General features: G+C 42.1%; 1 protein-coding gene across 5 annotated transcripts in view; it reads right to left on the minus strand.

Moving 5' to 3' along the window:
• Positions 1–281: 281 nt before the first annotated feature.
• Positions 282–20,870, minus strand: part of znf385a (zinc finger protein 385A) — a 65,278-nt gene continuing 44,689 nt past the window's right edge. For all 5 annotated transcript variants that reach the window (XM_087833990.1, XM_087833991.1, XM_087833993.1 and 2 more), the window contains 5 exons: positions 16,090–16,264; positions 8,658–9,017; positions 5,412–5,596; positions 4,022–4,114; positions 282–3,722 (listed from right to left, as the gene is read on the minus strand). In XM_087833990.1, coding sequence (XP_087690116.1) covers positions 3,474–3,722; positions 4,022–4,114; positions 5,412–5,596; positions 8,658–9,017; positions 16,090–16,264 — 1,062 coding nt within the window. In that variant the 3' untranslated portion in view covers positions 282–3,473. The remainder of the gene's footprint in view (positions 3,723–4,021; positions 4,115–5,411; positions 5,597–8,657; positions 9,018–16,089; positions 16,265–20,870) is intronic.

Below are 20,870 nucleotides of genomic sequence, written 5' to 3' on the forward strand. Positions count from 1 at the left end.
CGCCCTATGACAGCTGGGATAGGCTCCAGCGCCCCCCGCGACCCTGAAAAGGATAAGTGGAAGCGAATAGATGGATGTTGATAGGGTGATATCTAAAACCTGCAGGACACTGGCCGTTAAGGCCTGGTGTCCCCACCCATGATTTAAATCATTTTAATTCCAGCTCTGTGACTGGACACTCCCAGCTAGGGTCATGCAGTTGGATGGATCTCGTTAGAAAGCACCACACTGTTTGATTCATAAAAACTCCACACACAGTATCATTTAATGATTTATTGACATTTACTTTTTTCCACCATGGTTTCTCTTGATACCAGTAGTACTTACCATAAAGTTTCTTTTTCATTTAAATTACATTTATAATGTTTTACTCACATACACATTTATTGTTTAATTTTCTTATTGCAATAAACAAGAGTAGCCAGAATGAGTCAGGTATTGCTACAATTCGCCATACAAAGTCTTTGTCCCTCTAATAATGAAATTCAAAAATAAATTTATTGGCAAGACAAAATTACACCATAGCCTCTCCATCTCTCTCTCTCTGCTCCGAGAAAGACCGAGGGCAGAATAAGGCTAAGGCTAGTAGCCTAAACACAGCTAACATGAAATACCTGCCCAGAAAATAGGAATACCGTTTATTTCCCACATGTGAATGATGAAAATGACTCTCTGGTATTTACCACTTTATGAACATATCAAGGACAATATGAACACGTGGTGCTACTTGACTGACCTACCAGGGACATGTTTGCAGTACTTTGATAAGGCTCGGTTATTGGTCAACTCTGTGACTTGAATCCAGAACGACTGATGAATCTCACCGTACCAAACACACGCAGGTTTTTGTCCCCATAGTTGCTTTAGGCCACTTTATAGATCCAGGCTGCCTCTGTCTCTGATTGGTGGGGAGTGGGGAGAGAGCAGGTCCCAACACACACTAGAATACTTATAGTACACACACCAACAGGAAGAAAAGCAAGGATGCTGGAATAGCATTTCACTCACAAAATGAACTTGAAGATTACGTTCAGCAACAAAAAAGAGCACAATGGTGGAAGCTGACACAGAGCCAGCTTCTCTTTTTAAGTAATGGCATTGATAATGTTCCTCTAGATTTTTACTTAGACGTATTTCTCACACACAGAAAACAAAAAACAAAAACAACAACAAAATGCAATTCGTTAAGTCCAAATAAAACAAAAAAACCCGTTGAACAGATCTAGCTTTAATCCCTTGATACCTGGTGTTGTACCCTGTTCCCCGAGCAGAGATTACCATAGTAAAAAGGCCCTTTAATATGAAGGGTCAGTCCCTATCTCTAGCTACACCTCTGTCTCTCCGTCCCCACCTCAATCCCCTCAAGAAGTTGCGCTCCCCATGGAAGAACAGAAAAGTCAGTCAGCTGGCGTGCTCCCACTTTACACATGACTCCAGACAATATGTCACAACATGTCACAATGATAACAAGTCACTCTGATAAAAATTGCTCATTGCATTGCAATATTCAGACAAAGGTAAGACATTAGAGCTCATTGCTTCTCAATGAAAGGGCACAGTGTACATCTCGTTCAGAAAAGGGTGTTAGTTTCAAGCTGTCAGGCAAGATAAGTCTGCTGCTGCTTAGCTAGTGTTTGTGGCTCCCCACTGTCAGTCGATCTGCCTGTTTATATCATTCTGTCCCTTATATAATTCACTCTCTGATCATTTCACCCTTTTCCTTGTTTCCCTTGATGACGTTAATAACATTTCCTACCTACAAAAATATTTTTTTTTATCATGTTTTCTATTTTGCTCTTTTTTTCTTTAAATGTGTGATATAAATGTAAACCAACAGTCCAAACCAAACAAGAAAAACAAAGTGCTCACCAGTCTTTGTAAAAGAAAACAAATCATGGTGTGTTTCATGGCTTTCAGTTGTAAGACAGGAAGTATCAATAGATGCCTTGGGGCTGGACGTCTCGGCTCCTGCTCCGGGCGGCTTCTCTGGGCTTCTGGCTTGGTTGTCGCTTCAGCTCAAGATCATTTGTCAAAGAATGTATTTGGCTTTCAACTTCCTCTATTTAATTTGTTGCCTTTCAGCATCACGGTTGCCAGTGTTGACGTGTCTCCCACAATAGACTCATATGAACCTTTGGATAATAGGAAGCTGAGGAGAAGGATAGTGCAGGAATTGGGAGAGGTCAACCCAGTGATGCAGAACGCTGTGCAGCATCCTGTTGTGAGGTGGCGTGGAGAAGAAATTAGGACAAAGGGTGGCACACAAGTCATACTTGCCCACCTACACAGTCAGCCTGCGAATGAAGACCAGGGAGATGTGAGGATGATGATTGGCTTTGAAATAATCGAAGCTGAAGCATAACACCTATCCTCTCTTTCTCTCTCTCAAGTACTTTATTTCAAACTGCTGTTCGTAAAACTGCAGAATTCTTTCCATAAAATGCGATCAAAGCTAAAGATGGCGATCGAGTATTTAAACCCGGCAGTACAATATGTATTAATGTGTGATTCCTGCTGCTTCTTTCATCTCCTCTCCCCTTTGGTGAGCCTATTCTCTGACTGTTATGGAGGTTGGCAGATTTGCCCTGTAGCAATTTTTGTTGGTACAATCTATTTTAAAACACATATTTGTCCAGGCCTGTGTATGTCTGCAAGTTGCCTGTGGTGAATCCATCCAGTGACCCGTGCCAGCCTTCCTCTCACCTCACCCTCTCAGGAAATGACAGCAAAGAACAACCCCCCACAGTCACTTTTCTGCTCCACTCATCCCCCCAACCATCAGACATGTTCGGATGTGGCTACCACCTGCCTGTCAGCCAAAGTCATGTTGTATCTAGCGGAGACCTAATGTCACAAATTGGAAAGCTGCTGACCTCCGGCACGGAGCAGGACATGTACAGTGCCGTCGAAGCCTGTACAGCTACATGTGGCGCACACAGCAAAGACTGATGGAAGCAGCTACCCTACTGACATAACATTATTGTCTTTGTTTTTGAGGTGCATAGGATGAGAAGAACACATTTAGCCGTGGTGACAGGTGGAAAAAACAACCTGTCCCGGAATAATTATGTAACACTACGTGTGGTCGAACGTTTCTAGAAAGGTCTGCATGTGTTTCTTCTGTAGCTATTGAGGTGGCCACGAGAGGGCCACAGTGCAAGGGAGGGACCGGGAGGTGAGAAATGTACAAGGGAGTTTGATGCATAATGACTCTCTGATAACTCCATCTGCAGATCACTCAAAAAGTCTTTTGAAATGGAGGGAGAGTGAATGGAGAGTTTCAGGTAAAGGGAAAAATAGAGACTCGTACTCCTTTCCACTGTTCCCTCGCTATTCTCTCAGTCAGATATTTATATTATCAGATTTTTTTCCCCCCCCCCCTTATCAATTGCTGTTAGTCGATCATGTTTGTAGCTTCACAGTGTGCTTTTGGAGTGGATGTTCCTGACTGGCTGAAGTCAGATGGTTATGTGTCAGTAAGGAGAGAAGAGGATTGGCCCGTGGGTGGTGCGGATGGGCCCCGGGGCAGGTCTCAGGATTGCGTGGCTGAGAGGCGGGCCTTGCAAAATGTGATGAGGTGGATGGTGTGCGGGAGCGGCCGCGCGGAGAGCCAGTGGGTTTGAGGACGCTGCGGCGGCCATTGCTGCCGCAACCGCCAAAGGGTTGGGCAACAGCCCGGCACCCAAAGCTTTGGTGAGATCCTTGGAGAACGTCAAAGAAGACTAAAAACAGAATCAATAACAGTACAAGACAAGAGAGAAAGGAGGGGGGGGGGGGGGGGGTAGCATTGATTAGTTTCAGAAGGTCAACACATCCAAGTGAAACAACTGTACACCATGCACTTGTGTAATTCAGAAAGTTCAGTTAGGTTGAGGTAGGAGAACACCTGATGGGCTTTTGTGGAGATCAAACCAACTTCAAAGCTTCACAACCTTAATGTCCTTAAGTATCACTGGCTATCTGATCTCTGGAGTTCAGGTTGATTTGTCATAGGAGCTAAAAATCTGCAGTAAAATGTTACCGTTAGATCAGCTCCCCTGTGCTTCTTGTGTCGGCTCAGGAGAGGGTTAGGCTTGCCCGCCATCCCATCCCGGTGCCTTCGACTTGATATGTGCTAAAAATAAAGATCACAGCAAACTGCATTACTTTTCCTATTGCCTTACACCATGGACACTAACTGGAGGAAACATGATGAAAAAATACAGCTATGTAATTAATTGTTTAACTTGAATAAACATGAATAAAACAACATAATTTAAAATTTAGAATATTGACCACTAGGGATGGGTATCGTTTAGGTTTTATCCAATACCGGTGCCAAACTGGTACTTTTGAAACGGTGCCGGTGCTTAAATGGTGCTCAAAGAATGGAGAACACAAAATTGGTCCAAAAACCTCTCATGTTCAGCTGGGGGTTTTTTTGTAAAAAGATAACAATGTTAGCCTTTTCTGCAGCTATAGGGCATATATGGTATCACTCTTGGCTGGAAGCAGTGCTTAAACAATGGAAAAAACACAAACTTTGTCCAAAAACCTCTCATGTTTAACTGTTTTCCACTTTTTCTTTGGTCATTTCAGCCTTTTTGTCCAGGGTGAAGGGAGTATCTGCCATCAAACAAGAAGACAGCCGCATGTAGCTATGATGATGTTTGCTAGTTCACCTTACATGCATTAATGTAATAACGTGGTTAGCCTACTCAACGTAAATTACACACGAACAACATTAAGCTACTCACGCAGAGAAGAACGGCTGCTGCTGCATCATCATCCTCATCATTTCTGCTACACTGGCAGGGCTAGGGGCCAGGACTCTCCTCTTCGGGTTTTTGGGGGATGTTGCTAACTCCGGGTCGATAACAGGCACCACACCCGCAGTAGATGTGCTCGGTGTGAGGTCTCGCAGCAAGTTATCAAATACGGCGCATTTCTCGGCTTTTAAAAAAAACGCTATGCGTCGCCAGGTGTTTCATCAGATTTGAGGTGTTACCTCCTTTGACAGTATCACAGTATCAGCTTAAAGCACTTGTTGCAGCTGCTGAGTTTGCATCTTTTGCTGTGAAGTACAGCCAGACTTTTGACCGCTTTGCCTTGGGCACTTTTAATCTGTAGCTCTGCTCTAAAAGAACGTATGTGCCTGGACCCGCCTACTATCCTCGGAAATGTAAAATGATTGGCTAGAATCTAAAGTGTATCACAGCTCAGGAAAAAAAAGCACCGAAATAAAGCACCGAAATGTGCACTGCTTTTCGGTCTGGTTACTACCGTTTATGTCAGAACCGGTGCTATCATGGCACCGGATACCGGTACCCATCCCTATTGACCACTGAATTGATCTTGTGCTTAACAAGAAAAATCTAATCCAGTCTAATCTTTAGATTTTAGGTACAGAAATATATCCACTGCTACCTTACCTGTTTTAGTTGCAGTTCAGAGTTGACCCGCACATTGCAGATCTCACAGTGGAAGGTTCGTTCCTGAGTGTTGGGGTCCACCGGCCCTCCTCCCTGCTCTCCACTGGGCTTGGGGCCCAGGCGAGGATATGCCTTTATAGGGCCCAGCCCGCTCCGTGCCTCCAGGATAGTTTTGTGTTTCGTACCTGCACAGAAAGAAAGATGAATCTACACATTTCAAAAGCTAATATAATAAAATGAAATAATAAGGTGCCATGAGTCATACTGCTTCCACCTGTCTGTGTAAAATGAGACGGGACAGAATTTCTCTGTAGTTAACGTTGCAGAACAAAGACAGTGAAAAATGTCACATCATGGCAGAAAAAAAAGAAACAACCAAACTACAATCCACTGGCTTGAATAGCACATAGCACAGCACAACAGAAAGAATGAATTCTGCCTGAAGTTGTAGAGCAAAGCTTTCACCACAGGAGGGCAGCAGTCACCCATCTGTGCAGTTAGTGATCTGGAAGGTCAACTCAAAGCCTTTCTAATAATAACCTAATAATAATATAAGTGATTCATGATGTTTGACTCAGTGGAGCACGTAGGATAAGGCCAAATAGTATGTACTGTACAATATTACCATTATCCATAATCCACATCTGGCATTATCAATGAAAACGTGAATCACGGAGCCTTTAATAGAACATTAAAAAATACTGACAATAAATGTCAGTGTTTGGAAATTTAGGAGCACATTTTTATGAGATGCAGGCCTGGTCTGGTCTTTAAATGGCTCTTCAATCAGGCATTTGTTATGCTGTAAGAGCACGGCACCCTGCTTTTTACCGTTGGAAGAGATCAGTATTATTCCAAACATTAACGCTGCTGAGCAAAGAAACAGGGCAGGTTACAGAGCAGATTGTAGCACGAGACATATATTACTGAAGCTCCTGGAGCCGTTTCTCGGAAATGAAGCCATTTGACATAAAAACAGATTAGCCCCTTTAGATGTTTGTTCGACAGAGCCCATTTGGCACGACGTTATCTACTCAGTCATGAGTCAAAAAATGAAAATAAATAAATAAAAAACTAATTTCTCATTAACAATATTTTTTTCATTTGGACAAGTCCTTGACTAGCTGCAGCTGCAAAAATGACATCATAGAGAAATATGTTTTTGCATACTGCATATTATTGTGTGTGCTAAAATAGTCTCTCATTAAATAATCACGCATTTTGTAGTTGGATGAAACCTCCCGCTCCATTTTACTGCAATGCTCCTCTACACTGAAAAACAGCATTCCACTGTCTTTGGCTCTGACTTTGAAATACTAATTTGCCCCACTCCCTAAATTCCCTTTGAACAGTGTTAAGGTTACAGAAGTTGGACAAGTCATCTGGGCGGGGTGGAAGTGGGGTGCATGGAGGCTGTGGGCTTCAGTGGGGAGAAAGGTTTGCTTGTGGCCAAAAATGTGCTCTTGGGTGCCTGTTTTTGGTTTGTTCTATTTTGGTCTGGCAATGGCTGGCCCAGTGGATTTTTTTTGTCTTTGCAAAGTCGACTCAGGGTGTAAACCAAACAAAAGGGGACAACATTGTTGCAGGAATGTTACACGAAGTAACATGACTTACAAATCTTTATTGCTGTTTTCATGGTCTTGGGCAGTTCGTGCCACGCACACTGTTCATGTCTGGGTGTCTGTGTGACATATGCTTCCATTTTTGAACCCTGATAATACACACAGCTCTGATTTTTAGAATGAGTGAACCTGATTGTTTCCAGATGGCTTTCCTCATGCAGTTTTAGCTATTTCAACTTTTAGTCATTCAGTTGTTGAACTCTGGAGCCCTCTGGGTGCCAGCAGGCTTTGACCCAGGATCATGTTTAAGCTGTCTATGATCTTTTTTTAATACTATAAACACAGTAAATGTGCAAATGTTTTCTTGGAGACAGATACAACACAAAAATACTCTTACTGTACTTACAAAAAAATACTGTTTTTGGGAAATTGATAAACTAATGATCAGAGGGTCAAAAAAATAAGGTTTATTTGGGGCGTCTGTCTGTGGTGAAGTTTAAGTGTACTTCATGCATGTGCATGTGCATATACTATACTCCCAAAAGACAGATAGAAAGCCCAGCACATACATATTGTCCTGTGAGACATGCAGCAGCTATCCAAGTATGCAGTGCAGAAAGGATTAGAGGATGCAGCCAGTTCCTCGAGGTATATGTAACCATGAAAGTGTTGTCGTGTGAAAGCCGTCTGACAGAATATTTAAACCCATATTATGGTGAGCTCACCCACACAATAACCAACTTTTCCTTTTATTTTCCCATTCATGCTGTGGTTTTAACACCTTAAACATCACATTTCTTCTGCACGGCTCCCAGGAACATTTGTCATGCTCCCCGCTGCTAAAATCGAATCTTTCAGCGGGGAAGGTATATTTACGCTAACTATATTTACACTGAGTAAAATAAGATCGTAGGCTTGACAATGGCTGGGATTCCAGTATTAAAGACTGGACTGACACAGGTGAGGTACAGGTGACCCTTGAAAACAAGAAATCCTTGGTTACAGCGACCAAGCATGTCAATATTAAAGTGATTCATCTGCTAATTAGTATACTTTACTATACAAAAGCAAAGAAACTTACCAGTGCCGTTTTTTCAGTCACTAAATACACTAAATATGTTAAGGTTTGATAAAGCCGAGTGTAAATTTATAACATAAAGTCACATAACACCTGTTTTAGTACCTATGAGATGCTATAACAACTCAGTAATGTGTTATTAATCATCATTCTCATTATTATTGAATTTGTGTTGGGGTTTAAAAGACAACTCTTACACACTGTAAAATATACAAAACTATAGCTGCCAATTCAAGTGCACAACAGCCTCAGTGAAATTCAAACTGGGGTTTCAATAAACTGAGAAATTCTTTCAGTTGATTATCTGGAAATGCAAAAATAATTTTGTTTAGACTTGATACTTTTTGTGATTTTTAATTTCTTCCTTAGGAATTCAAAACAACATCTCTGCAAGTGTTTGCATGTGTATTTCTTGGCTAAAGTCCAGGCAGGATGTGATACATTTTGTTTCCATCAAAAACACTGTGGCTTGTGCAAACAGAGAGGAATCCAAGCCACTTCATCAGAACAAGAAAGGCGCCACAGTTAATTCCAGATGACTGTATTTCCAGCTAAATTCAGGAAAGCTCAACTATTTCAGCATATCATTGCTCAGAGATTACTGACCTTTGTTGTGCGCCTCCAATTGTGACAAGGAATTCACAGCCACCTTGCACAGTGCGCAGTACAACAGCTTCTTGGCCTTGTCCTCCTCAGTCTCTGGGTTGGATGGGCTGTTTGAAGCCGAAATGCCAACGGCTCCTGAAACCGGGGTTCCTGATCCAACCTGCTCTGAGTTGGTGAGGCTGCTCCCGCAGCCTGGGGAAGAAGAGGTCGGGGGGACCAGTGGAGGAGTAGGGGTGGGAATGAGAGGGCACACTGATGGCACAGGGGAGTCCATGGGTGGGGTAGGTGGGGTTTGAAGAGGTGGAAGGGGCCCCGGTGCCAGTAAGGGTCCATTTATCCGTGACATAGGCCGTGTTTCATCTAAAAAAAAACAAAAAAAACAAAAACAAAACAGACAAACAAAGGAAATTATAATGAAAGTCACATCCATCCATTGTCTTCTGCTAATCCTTACCATAGCCGGAGCCTACCCCAGCTTGAAAGTAACATATTAAATGTAAAACTAAATAACTAAATAAAGATGATTACGAAGAACAAAAAGTTCACAAGTCAAACAGCAATAAAAAACATGTGTAACCACATCCCCACCCCTCCCAATTGTATATGGAAGCCAAAGTCTGCTCCATAGATCAGAACAACCAACACAAAGCACATTTAGAAGTGCTTTTTATTTCCTATACTGCAACCCATAATTGGTCAAAAGAGTTCCTTTTAATTTGAGTTACACATAAAGTAGATCAGAGGAGGAAACCATATGACCCAAATATAAGAACGGATGGGCAAGCGTTTAATGTTTCCAAGCTTTTTGAAGTTTTCAAGTCAATTTGTCAGTGCTGTGGGCTCATCTTATTGAAATGTTTCCAAGGAAGCAGATAATTGAACCTGAGCATGTTTTGACTTTTCCCCTCTGTCCCACCCCCGTTATTTTTGGCTGGGATAGAAGTAATAATGGCATTTGCTTTGTCAACGAGCAATACATGCAATCCAAAGCAATCCTTACCCCCTGACCTCAGAAATATTAGTTCATTCCCTCTTTTTAAATCCACCCTCAAAACTCATTTGTTTAAAATTGCTTATGTTTAAACCTCTGTATGCTCTTAACTTTTATCTGTTATTCTTATTATTGTGTATATTTCCAGTTTTTGTGTTTTTATCTGTTGTACAGTGTCCTTGGGTGCTTTGAAAGGCGCTATTTTTAAATAAAATGTATTATTATTATTATTCAAATATCTTTAAGTGAGCGCTCCTCTCACCTTTTCTTTTCCATGCCCTCTGATTTTCTTTCTAAAGCTTCCTCACTGCATATGTTCATGCTTACATTTTCTGTATTTATCGCACAACATGTTTATATACAGTGTGCGTTTCGGACTAGCCACCCACATACCTTTGAGCTTTCAGCATTCACTAAGCACTCAGTGTTAGCTGAAGAAAGATATCTTAAATTTGGATGGAGTATTCAGAGCTACCCTCATTAGCAGGGTCTATAAGGTCTTTCTCCAAACTCCACAGGATACAGCATCAAAACCAGGTCTCTATGGATTAGGGTACTAAAGGGATGATATATGATATTTTCTGGGAAGAAAACAAAAATTCACTCTAATTGCTTAACTTCCTTTTATAGATTCTATCATGCGTTCACAGAGCATGGGATTTTTTCACATGACAGAGACCATGATATGTTTATCTATTGTTCCACTTTTAGTCTTATGACTTTATATCGTTTGGTATATTCTGGCCTGGCTACCACATTGCATCATCTCTCATGAAGATGCCATTGTAAGTGCTTTCCATTCCACTACTTTCCAAGATTAGAATTCCCTCTCTTTCCAGATTGGAAGTTTCCAGCTGCAGAGCTGCTGGCTGCACAGAGCATTTCACAAACAGATGTTCCGTTAAAAAGAAGAAAAAAAGGACCATCTCTAGCTCTATGTGGCATTGACGATCCCATAAAGCAGTCCTGGATCAAAGTGCTGTTTGAGGTTTATGACTCATAATATGCCCACTTTTTCACAGCGCTGACTGAACATGTTAAGCCGAGTAAAGGGCTTGTACCTGTAAGTGCAAAAAGGCATCATAACAGAAAAAGTAGTTATCTGCACTGGTATGAGCCTTATGCACACTTAGGCACGTGTCTGTGCCTTTTTCACGGTGCAAAGAAATGTTAAGAAACAAACCCCAAATCCACATTTATAACATTTGGTTTTGGTTACAATCAAGTGGGAATGGTGTTGGCTGGCCAAATAGTAATGAGGGACTTCATGATCCATGATGGCCTGGAGTTCTGCCACACCAAACCAACATCCAGTCACTATTGCACCTTATACAGCACTACAGTAAATGTGTCATGCGCTTTTCCCCTTTAGAACAAGTTCAGCTCAAGGCTAACCCTTTTTCACAATCCACCGAAAATCATATTTCATTATATTAAATATTTTTAGGTCATTTTTACTGACTAAAATTTAAATCATGAAACATCCTCTCAGGGTAGCAATACAAAGCGCTATTTTTTCTTACCCCAAGATTCCCACTGTCAGTTTTTGTTTAAGAGTACAGGATACTCTCTAATGAGACTTGGCTCTCTATTGGCTAACTGACCATTCTCTCTGCTAGCTGACCTCAAATTACAACAGAAGACAGTATTATTCATGGGGAGAGGTCAACAGGAGGATAACTCAACCCAGATGCTTCACACTATGGCCTGCTATGCCTGTATTGCCTTGATCCACTTCAGGAAATTAAAGCTAGTTTGGTATGCTGTCCATGTGGAAAGGTTTTGTTGTTTAAGCTGCAGGATTTAATACAGTGTTTTCTTCAATCCATATCCTTAATCCCTATTCCTGAAGTGTGAACATTTATTTTGTCTGATATAATATTATTTGATACAGCATGATGTTTACACATGATATATAAAGCACACAAACTGCATGCATGTGGCTGCAGCTTGGGAGGTAGTGCAGGTCACCTACTAATCAGAGGGTTGGTGGTCTGTGGTTCGAGCCCTGGCGCTGTCTCCAGACTGTATCTTTGGGCAAGAAACTAACCCATATGAATATGTGTTAATGATAGATAGCACTTGCATAGGAAAAGCAGAGGGGAAAGTGCTTGTTTAAATGGGTGTGAATGGCTGTAAAAAAGTGTTTGACTTCTTGCTTAGAGTGGAAAAGCGCTATATAAAAACCAGTCTATTTACTGAAACAAGAGAGTTATTGTTGGTATGACTCTGTTGTGTGTAGGTGGAAAATTACACAGGGATACTTTTGCTTTGTTTACTTTAAATGCCAAAAGAAACTAATGTAATACAATCCCCACCCTCCACCCTCATGGATCCAATGTTCCCCCACCCCCATAAAAAGATGCTTGCAGAGTTATAAGTCATCATCTTACTTGTCAGGCAAAACTGCCAGGAGGTTTACTGCAGGACTAGTGTACTGACTTTAAGTGTGAGCGGTTTGTCTCTTTGTGTGTGTTATATGTGTGCCATGATTAGGCGGGATGACTCTGAGTGTCACCACTGCCCCCATCATGCCCATTCTCAATGATTAACGAGCTACGAAACTCAACGCTGGCCTTACAAGAGTTGAGCCACATTCATAATGCATTTGGGTGCCTTTTCCCTGTCTGGCCTGCATCCGAACCCTGAGTCATACACACACAGACACACACACACACATAAACACACCCACACAGTCACCCCATATCAGGTACTGTTATTTCAGGCAGTTTCATCAAATAATTCACAAAGGAGGTAAAAAGCTTGTGAATTCCCAGATTTCCTCAATTAGACTCAAATGCTAACAATAAACAGACAGATGGAGCAAACATTAGCTCAGTGTAACTCAATACTACAGTCACCTCATAGCCATGCAATTTGAACCCTCACATGAAAGTCATCTGTTTAATTGACCTTGGGTGTGTGCGTCTGTGAGTGTTTGTGTGGACCAAAGAGTGCTATAATATCAGGGTGGTTTTAACAGAGCCCCTCATTAGGATGGGAGTGTCAGACGGCAGAGGGAGAAAGAGGAAAGGAAGGAAGGAGGGAGGGAAGACCAGAGTTTCTCTCCAGTACAACAGCTGGCTCGCCATCACTCGCAGGCTCAGCCAAACCTCAGCTCACCAGTCCAAATTTCTCAGAGCCAAGTGCCTCCTTTTTTGGGGACAATGCTAACCACAAATCCTTTGACTGGTGTAAAACTCATGACCTGCTCTGAAAATCTGTAAATATTGGATAACCTATCACTGTTTCGGCCCTCAGCAAGTTTGCATATGTACTCTGTTTTTGATATGTTAATCCCAAATTATGGTGAATTCTTTTTCACAAACGATATATCTGATAGTAGCCCAGACTATCTGAATGTCTAAAGTGATATTGATATTGCATGAAATCTGAGAGCAACAAAGAGTCTGTTGATAAGAAATGTTGCTCAGCATCAAAGACAAATACTGCTCTATTCCACCAAAACTCCACAGCCCAAAAAAATGTCTGTTCCCCAGACAGTAGTTTCCCAGTTTTTGAAATGGACATCTGGCTCTCCTCCATAGCCCCCCCAACCACTGAGATCACACTCAGGGCATGCATACACGCACATATATACACACAAACAAGCATGCAACAAAATCAGGAAGAGGCAAGGTTCCAAGGTCACAAGAAAGGTCCTTGGTTGGAAAAAGGCATTTTTCACATGTTGCTACTTTCAGAGCTCGATCATTGCAGGCTTGTTTGGTTTCTCATGATCTAGGAGTTCACTGCAGGAAGTGTCACTAATGAGGACTTATCTTAGCTGACCTTAGATCCCCCATGAGGAAAGACAGCACAAAGGACTGGCCTTCATACTTGCCTGAGACTAACTATAAGAAAACCTTAAGTGTTACGTTCATGGACAGAAAGAGACACTGAAATGTGAAAACCTTTGCTTCTTCGCGCTGGCATGCTGCATTGAGGCTTTTTCTGGACCTGAGTTTCATCTTTTAATTTATCGTGTTTGCTCTGTGCCCTCCCATCAATAAGGGGGAAATGTCTGGTAAACAGTAGGCTACAGAAACCTTTGTAAATGTCACCAAAACACGACTGGTCTGTTCATTGGCTGGCGTTTGATCCGAGACCAGAGTGGTGGCACTGAGGGAATGGAAATGTTTGGTGCACAGAGAAGAATGGCAGACGCGCACAGAACCCAGCCTCTAAATTATACTGTGAAATGCAAAGATGAACCAGAGGGATAAAGGAAAGACTAAGACAACGGGAACAAAGTTAAAGATCCTTTGCTAAAGGAAGATCTTGCACTGCTTTGATCATGCCTTGCATCATATTAACTAATAAATTAATCTGCTTACAGTTAATTACTTTTCATTAAAGTCAGATCAGCTGCTGTTTCTGTCCTTTTAAAGGTTGGATGAGATTTCCGTTTATTCATTTGTCTTAATCAGTCTTACTGACAAGTGGATGGTCAGGCAACGTAGTCTATGTTGAATGTGGTATACATGGTGTGGTACCTCCCAGTAGCTTACTACTGTACAAACTGCCATGTTGCCATACCATGTTCTCCTGCTCATAGACTAAATGGATTGACACAAACCAGATTTAGATTGAACAACTAAATAAAGTCTTGCTGTTTATCTTGACTAATACAGAAGATTAACTCTGGCACGGTAATGATGATTCGATCAGCCTTTCATGTCATGTTTGATTTCAGTGTAAGAGGTCTACTTCTGCTACACCCTACTGTGACTGAAAATGATTTTTTTAAATGACCAAAAGTTTTGAAGCATAGTTGGGAAAAGCCAAAATAGTCTGGATGTCAGTGGAAAAAAGAAAATTCATACAAACTTTGTGGCATATTGTAATTGTTTTGAATGGGAAATAGACTCCTGAATATCCTCTTGTCTGAAAAAACTAATCCATTATGAAAGAGTCTGGCCAATCAAATTCAGACCTGATCAGGTGATGAAAAGCAGAGCTTGAATCCCACATGAAGCCAAAAGTCTGTTTTTTATCAGACTGGACATACTTTTATTAGGCGGGGTATTGGGAAAGAGAGTGGAGTCTATTTTCAGATTTTGTTGGGGTTGTTTTCCTTTTGTATAATTCTGCCTACTTGAGCTTGAAGGCTCAATTAGGTTTAATAATATATGTTTTTGTGACTAGGCAGTAAAGGCAATCTGAACTTATCCGGTTGTTCAGTCTGAAGTCACTAGCCGTGTCTGGGCCTAAACTCCGCTGCAGGTCCATATATCAAACGATCACTATGGCATTACTGAGAGTTGAAAAACTGTCTAAAATCTTTAATCTTTAATAAAATGATCAGCGTTCTGCTCTACCAGGTGTAACAATTGAGTTTAACATCCAGGCATCCATGAAAACGGAATTTATGACATTTAACGGAGTTAGAAGTTAGCAGGAAGTTAGCTCGCTAGCTTCTATCTAAATACAATATAGCATGTCCTGACTGCGGGGTTTTGGAAACAAATTAAAACGTACAGCTCTGTTATCACTTCCAGCATAAATGAAGACAGAAAACTAAACAGCAGTGACGTTTGTAGGGTTACTGAAGTTTGGCTAGCTGGTATATAATGATGTGCTACCTGACCGCTAGCAACACAGCTAAGTTAGCATAATATAAACAAGCTAACTTTTTTTCCACTCGATAAAAGTTAACCTGAGTGTTCTCGGTGGTCAGGAACAAATGTAATCGCATGGCAGGATGCTGTAAAAGGACCAAACTTCAGCCAGGAGAACAACTGAGATAATCCATCCACAATACGAGGTTAGTCATTCATATACTGCTGCATGGGCTGGGCTGTAGCTACATCCTAAGGGTTTAAAAACTGAGCTTAAATAAATGATTAGCGGTAATAAAAGCCAAGGGAGGTCAACAGTGATCACTGACTGTCATGTTAACAACACAAAAGCCATATTAAACGCAGACTACTTTAGGCCCGGAAGTAGGATTCGTCACGTCATCACTTAACGACTGGATTGCTTCAGCTATTTCCAACTCCTATAGGTCAAAGCAACTTTCCCGATATTCTGAATTTCAACATTTTCATTTGAACTCTCATTACAATTATACTTAAAAGACTCCCACGGCACTGGCAACTAAAAAATGTGTTCAGCTATTAATCTTCCAAATTAAATGTTTATTTTTTAGATTTTAGGTGGGACAGTCATTATCAGTCTCAGCAGTCTGTGGAACCGCACTGTCTACTATAAGATGTGCTGCGGCTAAATCCGACGACAAATAGAGACGAGATGCTCATAAAAACTGCAGAGCCACTGTGATTAGACGCCTTTGTTATTCTTGCATATTTTCCCATTCATTTTCTGACAAAGACCATAAGCTGCCGAACATCCTGCGTGGACTGAAATGATTATTTCAACAAGGTTCTCCCGAGCCTTTTCCCAGTTTTTGCTTGTGGCAGTAGTTTTCTGTTCTCTCACCTGCTTTGCTGGGCTCACTGTCTGGGGCTGTGCCAGGAGCTCCAGGCGGAGATGGGGAGGAGGTGGGGGGCAGGGTGTGAGGTTTGTCTCCTTCTTGAGGACGACTCTTAGAGGTCTCGATGCCTTTGACTCTCCTGGCATGGCGGTTCCCTTTGTAGTGGGCTTCTGCCTGGCTCTAAAGAAGAGCATGGAAAAGAAAACAAGTTATTTCATTAGTGAACACCGATGCCAAGATGCCCAGGTATATAACAGGGTGGAATTAGACTCGGTGTGGCACCTGGCATGCATGCATGCCATTATGACAGCACGATATTTAATATACTCTGGGGACTAAAGTCACGATGAGCAGCAGGCAGTGAGCAGAGAGATAGATTACATGAGAGATATTAAGAGAGATGCAATGATGAAGTGACTGCCTGCCCTCCTTGTCCCCTTATTTGAATTAAGAACAAATTATGAAGGTGTGTGTTGAAACATTAACAGTCTACTACATGGCATCAATGTTGTTGTCTTTAATATCTGGCAGGAAATATAAAATAAGGATCTGCATGCTCAGCCGGCATTCCAGCAAAGACAAAAAATGCTGCAGAGATTTATTATGGAAGTCACTGTGTCCAATCTCCCGATGACATGCTCTCTACTGCCTAATGTGTTTGCTCACTGAGTAAACAAGCGAGTTATTTGTGAAGAGAATATGGGACGTTATGGGAGTCGGTTTCTAGCCTCTGTGTTGCTGCACAGATGTTTGGAAGTCGGGTAAAATGCGGCGTATGTGATGCGGGGTTGCTATACATAGCTGTCTGGCTTCGCAGTATGGTGACTATAAAACAGAAACACATGTCATTTCACTGGCTCACTGACTCCCTCTCACACACGCGCACTCACACAAATATAGGATTATGGCCCTTTTTCATCACCCCTCTCTCACATTATGTGTCCAACTATGAAAAAATAAGTAGCTACTTGCTGATATAGACATATTCAGTCAGGACTGCACTTGTAAGTCAAGTGAACTGATGTGCCATGGCACGTGATTGCATCAAGGGACCAATGGTGAAGATATTTATTAAGTAGCAGGATTACAGTTGGTTTCCAGGGATGAGTCGTTGACAGCTGCCTCAGGAATTTGACTGACACTTAGGACATCGTGCTGACCAGAGGCTCAAGTGTGGCGATAGACTGGCTCGGCAAAACAGGCAGGGGGCGATGAGTAATGTTACCGAACCCTGTTGTCTATATTTGCTTTGTGTGTGTCTGTGTGAGTGTGTGAGTGTATCAAACGAGCTGGCATGGCAAACACTGAGCACTGGCTGAAGCAAGTAAGAAGATCACATGTTTCTTTTAAACCAGGATGACACATCAGGCTGTAACTGTACCCTGTCAAAGGGGTCTTAAGGACCTGCACTCGCAAAGCCTACAGATCAAGGTGGAGAGAGCTGCATGCAGGCAGAAAGGGGTGGAGGTGTAGAGTGCTGAAAGAGAAGTAATCTCTCGTGATGAAGAGGGGAATGTGGGAAGATTAAAAGGTATATGGCAGTGCGTGGCAAAGCGGGCACAGAGGTTTTCTTGACTTCTCCCAGCAAGTCAAAGGGATCAACTACCAAGCAGCTGAGTGTCACTGTGGGGTCCTGGGCGGAGAGGAGGGAGGGAGAATGAAGCACAGGGAACTGAAAGTCAGAGAAGGTAAACGCAAAAAATGGAAAGGATATAAAGAGACACAAATCTCAGAGAGAATAAAAACTGCACCACGCCAGTTTGTGATGCATGTGTTTCATTATGCAGAGAGTTTGAAGTGAACAACTGCTTTCCTACATGATCATCACTCCGAGGGGGGAGTTGTGTTATTAAAGCAGAGCTGCTGCAGAGCTGCATTTCTAAAGGAAGAAATAGGAAGAGAGGGAGAAAAAGAGAAGAGAGACAAAAAAGCAAGCAAGAAGCGAAGTGAACGTGGTTGGAGGAGAAAAGATAAACGTGACGTGAGCAGGGAGGAAGCGGGTGAAAATAAGAGATGCATATCAGCATACTGCAGCAGTTGTGACGCTGGTCAATGCAGCTCCACAGAGCCTGTGATGTCACTAATGCAGCGTGGCATCAAGGTTATTCTGCATTAACCACCATTAAGTTCTTTACACGGACACACACAATGCAGAGACAATGGGGCACAAACTGTCTCCCCCCTTATCCTTTCCCCCTGCCCCTCCCCTTCAAATCTCCTCTCTACCACTTTCCCAAGATGCACTGGGGCTGTCAGAGCCAGACACTAATCCATGCCCTTGACGAATGCATCTTATAATAAGTAGTGGCAGGCAATTTTGGGCATTTCCACACAGTAAATAATGCAGCATGAGAGAGGGAGACAGCCAGCAAGAGGGGGAAAAGGTTCCTTAGAGAGAGAGACAGTAGAGAATGATCATATGGGATGAAAGAAATGATGGCAAAATGATGTGGGAAATGAAGTGAACGTGGGTGGGAGACAGGAGGTAAAGCAAGACAAATACAGTAGCCATGACGTTCCATAAAAAGCCCACTCGCTTTCTTCTTTGACCCAAAAATGTTTTCAGCTCACATATGGCAGATAAAGGAAAAGAATGTCTACATCAAGGACAGTGCCCGAGCTTGAAAATGAAGCTGAGAATGCAACATCAGATTCTCCTGAAGTATTTCTCACTGTATTATCTTCATCCATCATAAATTCATTTGAATTTGATTTCACTAGCTGGGCCCACGTCCTTTTAGGTTTGACAGCGTTTTAGTAGGTAAAAGTGAACGCTTTGACATGAATCGAGCTGCGGTTTGGGGAAGGCCTCGAAGGGGACTGGCAATGGCTCCCGGGCCCGGCAGATCCCCATGTACTAAATAGAAATGAAGAAGTTAAAGAATTGAGAACAAGGAGGGAGGAAGGGTGGGGCAGAATTGGAGGAACCTATATAGATGACAACTGGAAGGAGCGTGTTTGGAGGCGTGGTCCTGCTCATGAAATTCCGATGCATAGGCCCTTTCTCAATTCTCAAGAACGCGAGCACGGACTCGCGATTTGCACAATTGGAACACCAGCGTACTTGATGATGTCACAGGTCCGGAGTTTTTACTGCCGTCCCCTCTTAATTTAACTGTGAGTAATATGTTATGAAGCTTAACTTTAATCACAGCCAAACCGGTTTACTCAGGAACAAATAAAAAGCCGAAATAAGCCAAACATTAACATTTAGAAGTGATCTAAGTGACTTTTATATCATGTTTAACCTCAGTAGTGAAATCTCTATTAATAAAAATAGTGTACATGTACATACCTTAATAAAACAAGCAGGTGAGATGTTAGAACGCTTTTATTTTTATTTTAGTGGACACTCAATACAATAGACAGCTACTGGGGTTTGGGGTTTGTTTAACCTGAGTAGCGAAAAGACCGCGGGGGGGTTGAAAACGATCTGCCGGGAGTCTGCTGTTCTCGCCGGCTGTAATAATCCTCGACCTCGCTGTCTGCTATGGAGCTGGCGGGTCACAGACGTCTCCGAAAACGTCGGAGCTCGTTTGGAAATATATGATATCTTGATAAACTGAGCAGATATTTGAAGTTTACACAGCTACATTCTCGCTTGAAAAGAACTTAAAAGTTTATTTTGTGACCCAGAAAGAGTAATATTTAAAAGTTTCTAGCCCCGCTCGTCCGCCATTGCCGCGTTTGAGTTTTGGACGAAATGCATTCTGGGATATTTAGCTGTACCAAGTCCACACAAGTCACCACCGATGCATGCTCGATAAAACGGGCGGAGCGAGAACACATCCGGGACTTTTTCGCGTTCTCGGCTTGATGCGTACTTCGAATTGGAACAGTACTTGGTCTCCGACTGATGACGTATCACGAGTACACGAGAACGCAAGTACGCACAAGTACGCATATTGAGAAATGCCCCACAATCTCCAAATAAAAACAAAAATACTGGCATCTGCCTGTATTCCTCTCATTCTCCCAGCAGATACATTAATGGTATCAATTTAAAAGTTCTAAATAGCCACATTCTGGACTTATCCCATTCACAAAAACTTTGACCTTGGGGACGAGATCGCTGTGATTCAAACTCGTCTGAGATTTTAGTAGATACACCTATGCTTTCAATTTAAAGCTCCTACATTGCCTCATTCTCAAGTGATCGCATTCACAAACTTGTCCACTCGCCCACTTGCCCACCCGCCCCATCGGCCTTGTACGCCTGAGACGCAAAGTGTGGATGGGGAGTCACAACTAGGGCAAGACTGCAAGTCTGACATTGATGATGTACTGCAGTATGTTTTTACCTGTCCAGGTAATGGGAGTTAAAGCTGATCTGGAAAAACACTAACTTATTAACAAGACTTTTACTCGATTAAAGGGACAGTATATAGCCGAATTAAATTTACATGATATATCCCTCTGCTATCTACTCTCCTTGCAGTAATACTGCAAGAGGGCTTAATTGCTTATTGCTTATTGTATATTTGATGAGGTGTGGACATGGGCATCCCCAAGGTCCACTTGGACTAGACTTTTTGCCAGATCTCATTGTGGGCTGTAAGCTTTAGCTGAGATTTTTATGTCATCTTTAAAAAGGCAACGTTTCTACAAACTCCGTAGACTCCGTTTTTACTTTATGTTGTGGCTTTTGAATCAAACATATTTTACTTGGCTTGTAGTGTTGTTTATCCATTTATGTTATTTTGGGGTGAGCGGCTGAGGTTTGGCAATGTTAGTTAAAAAATATATATTTGACATTTTCTTTGCATATTTTTGACAGTAACAACAT

The sequence above is a fragment of the Neolamprologus brichardi genome, chromosome 20 (genome assembly GCF_056152115.1).
Source record: "Neolamprologus brichardi isolate AB-2024 chromosome 20, ASM5615211v1, whole genome shotgun sequence".
NCBI lineage: Eukaryota > Metazoa > Chordata > Actinopteri > Cichliformes > Cichlidae > Neolamprologus > Neolamprologus brichardi.